Source organism: Passer montanus, unplaced genomic scaffold (genome assembly GCF_014805655.1).
Source record: "Passer montanus isolate IOZ18808 unplaced genomic scaffold, ASM1480565v1 scaffold161, whole genome shotgun sequence".
In the NCBI taxonomy this organism is placed as follows: domain Eukaryota; kingdom Metazoa; phylum Chordata; class Aves; order Passeriformes; family Passeridae; genus Passer; species Passer montanus.
Genome location: NW_024363272.1, coordinates 745,105 through 747,913, shown reverse-complemented (window position 1 = coordinate 747,913; position 2,809 = coordinate 745,105). Strand labels below are relative to the sequence as shown.

General features: G+C 65.9%; 1 protein-coding gene across 1 annotated transcript in view; it reads right to left on the bottom strand.

Moving 5' to 3' along the window:
* LOC120499468 (natural resistance-associated macrophage protein 2-like) overlaps positions 1-2,809 on the bottom strand; it is a 52,691-nt gene that overhangs the window by 12,605 nt on the left and 37,277 nt on the right. Inside the window, exons 11-13 of the mRNA XM_039703228.1 lie at positions 1,816-1,902; positions 947-1,282; positions 713-834 (exon numbers count right to left, since the gene is read on the bottom strand). Coding sequence (XP_039559162.1) covers positions 713-834; positions 947-1,282; positions 1,816-1,902 — 545 coding nt within the window. The remainder of the gene's footprint in view (positions 1-712; positions 835-946; positions 1,283-1,815; positions 1,903-2,809) is intronic.

Genomic DNA, 2,809 nt, shown 5'->3' with positions numbered 1-2,809 from the left:
GAGTAGAGTGAGGGGGCTGCAGGGGAGGGGGCACAGAGTGAGGGGGCTGCAGGGGAGGGGGCACAGAGTGAGGGGCTGCAGGGGAGGGACACGGTCAGGGGGTGCAGGGGAGGGGAGACACAGCATGAGGGGGCTGCAGGTGAGGGGACACAGAGGGAGGGGGCTGCAGGTGAGGGGAGATACTGGGGTGAGGGGGGCTGCAGGGGAGGGGGCTGCAGGTGAGGAGGAGCTGCAAGTGAGGGGAGACACCTGGTGAGGACAGGGGTGCCCAGGTGAGGGGCAGGTGTGCCCAGGAGAGGGGGATGCACCAGGTGTGCTCAGGGGTGCCCAGATGAGGGGAGGTGTGCCCAGGCATGCCCAGGTGAGCCCAAGTGAGGGGCAGGTGTTCCCAGCCATACCCAGGCATGGCCAGGTGAGAGGCAGGTGTTTCCAGGTGTGCCCAGATGAGGGGTGGGTGATCCCAGGCAAGGGGCAGGTGTGCCCACATGAGGGGATGCACCAGGTGAGGGGCAGGCGTGCCCAGGTGTTCCCAGGCGTGCCCAGGTGTTCCCAGGTGTGCCCAGGTGAGGGGCAGGCATGCCCAGGTGTTCCCAGGCATGCCCAGGTGTTCCCAGGTGTGCTCAGGTGTTCCCAGGTGTTCCCAGGTGAGGAGAAGGCATGCCCAGGTGTTCCCAGGTGTTCCCAGGTGTGCCAGGTGAGCCCTGGTACTCACAGGCCGTTGGCGAAGTCGTGCATGACGCCGGGCAGGCTGGTGAAGGTGAGCACCGGGATCAGCGCGAACGGGAGCTGAGAGGGACAGGGACAGGGACAGGGGGATGGCGGGCTGAGCAAGGGCTGAGCAAGGGCGACGGCAGCGTGTTACCCCCTAAGGAGTAAGGAGTGAGTAAGGGCTGAGTAAGGAGTGAGTAAGGGCTGCGCAAGGGCTGAGCAAGGGCGACGGCAGCACGTTACCCCCTAAGGAGTAAGGGCTGAGTAAGGAGTGAGTAAGGGCTGAGTAAGGGGTGAGTAAGAGCGACAGCAGCGCGTTACCTCCTAAGGAGTAAGGGCTGAGTAAGGGCTGAGTAAGGGCTGAGTAAGGAGTGAGTAAGGACTGAGTAAGGGCTGAGTAAGGGCTGAGTAAGGGCTGCGCAAGGGCTGAGTTAGAGCGACGGCAGCGCGTTACCTCCATGACGAACTGGCCCGAGTAGGTGCCCGTCATGGTGGAGCTCTGCCCGGCCGCCAGGATGCCGATGGCCCAGATGTAGAGGGCGGCGGGCCCGAAGTAGCAGCCCAGGACCACGCCCTGGGGGAGCAGCTCCGTCAGGGGGCACCGACACCCAGGAGGAACTCGGGGACCCCGGGGTGTCCCCACCCAGCCGGCTTTTGGGGACCCCGCTCGGGGTCACAGCCCCAGCGCCGCCAGTTCATCCAGCAACGGCAGGGGACAGTGACAGGGACACTGGGGACAGTGACAGGGACACTGGGGACACCCGACAGGGACACCTGACAGGGGCACTGGGGACAGTGACAGGGGCACTGGGGACACCAGGGGACACCTGACAGGGGACCCTGGGGACCCCAGGGGAACGTGACAGGGGCACTGGGGACACCAGGGGACACCCGACAGGGACACTGGGGACACCTGACAGGGGCTCTGGGGACATCAGGGGACAGTGACAGGGGCACTGGGGACACCAGGGGACACCCGACAGGGACACTGGGGACATCAGGGGACACCCTCCAGGGTCACTGGGCTGTCCTGGCCATGGCTGTCACCCCTGGGGACACCCTCCAGGGCCCCAGGGCTGTCCCCGAGCTGTCCCCAGGGCCACTCACCCCCTTGTAGATGTCCACCTCCAGGGCGTCGCTGTTGTTGGGGAACAGCGAGGAGTGGGGGCTGCTGGAGTTGGCACAGACCTGGCTCTGCGAGGGCACGCCGGGGTGGCATAAGGGACACGCTTGGCATGGAAAACCCTTGGGACCCCTTGGTGGTGGCCCAGAGGCCAAGGCCACCACTGACCTTGTCCCCAAGTGCCACATGCACACAATCATTCAACCCCCTCAAGGGATGGGGATCCCCCCTGGCCTGAGCAGTTTTTCCATCAAGGAATTTTCCCTAAAATCCCAAAAACCTCCCCTGGATGCCTTTTTGTCCCCTCCTGTCCCCTGGGAGCAGAGCCTGGCCTCACCTGGCTGTCCCCTCCTGCTGTGGGGAGGTGTGGGGAGCGAGGAGACCCCTCCGAGCCCCCTCTGAGCCCCCTCAGCCTCTCCTGATGCCCCAAACCCTTCCCCAGCCCCACTCCCAGCTCTGGATGAGCCCCAGCCCCTCAAGGGGCCCAAAACCAACCCCAGGGCTCAGGGTTTGACCTCAGCAGTGCCCAGCACCGCGGGACGGGCACTGCCCTCACCCCACTGCAGCTCCCAGTGCCACCCAGTCCATCCCAGTCAGCCCCACTCCCAGCTCCGGATGAGCCCCAGCCCCTCAAGGGGCCCAAAACCAACCCCAGGGCTCAGGGTTTGACCTCAGCAGTGCCCAGCACCGCGGGACGGGCACTGCCCTCACCCCACTGCAGCTCCCAGTGCCACCCAGTCCATCCCAGTCCATCCCAGTGCCACCCAGTCCATCCCAGTCCCTCCCAGTGGCCCCCAGTGCCTCCCAGTCCCTCCCAGTGCCACCCAGTCCCTCCCAGTCCATCCCAGTGCCACCCAGTCCATCCCAGTCCATCCCAGTCCCTCCCAGTCCATCCCAGTCCCCCCCAGTCCATCACAGTCCCCCCCAGTCCATCCCAGTCCCTCCCAGTGCCCCCCAGTCCCTCCCAGTGCCCCCCAG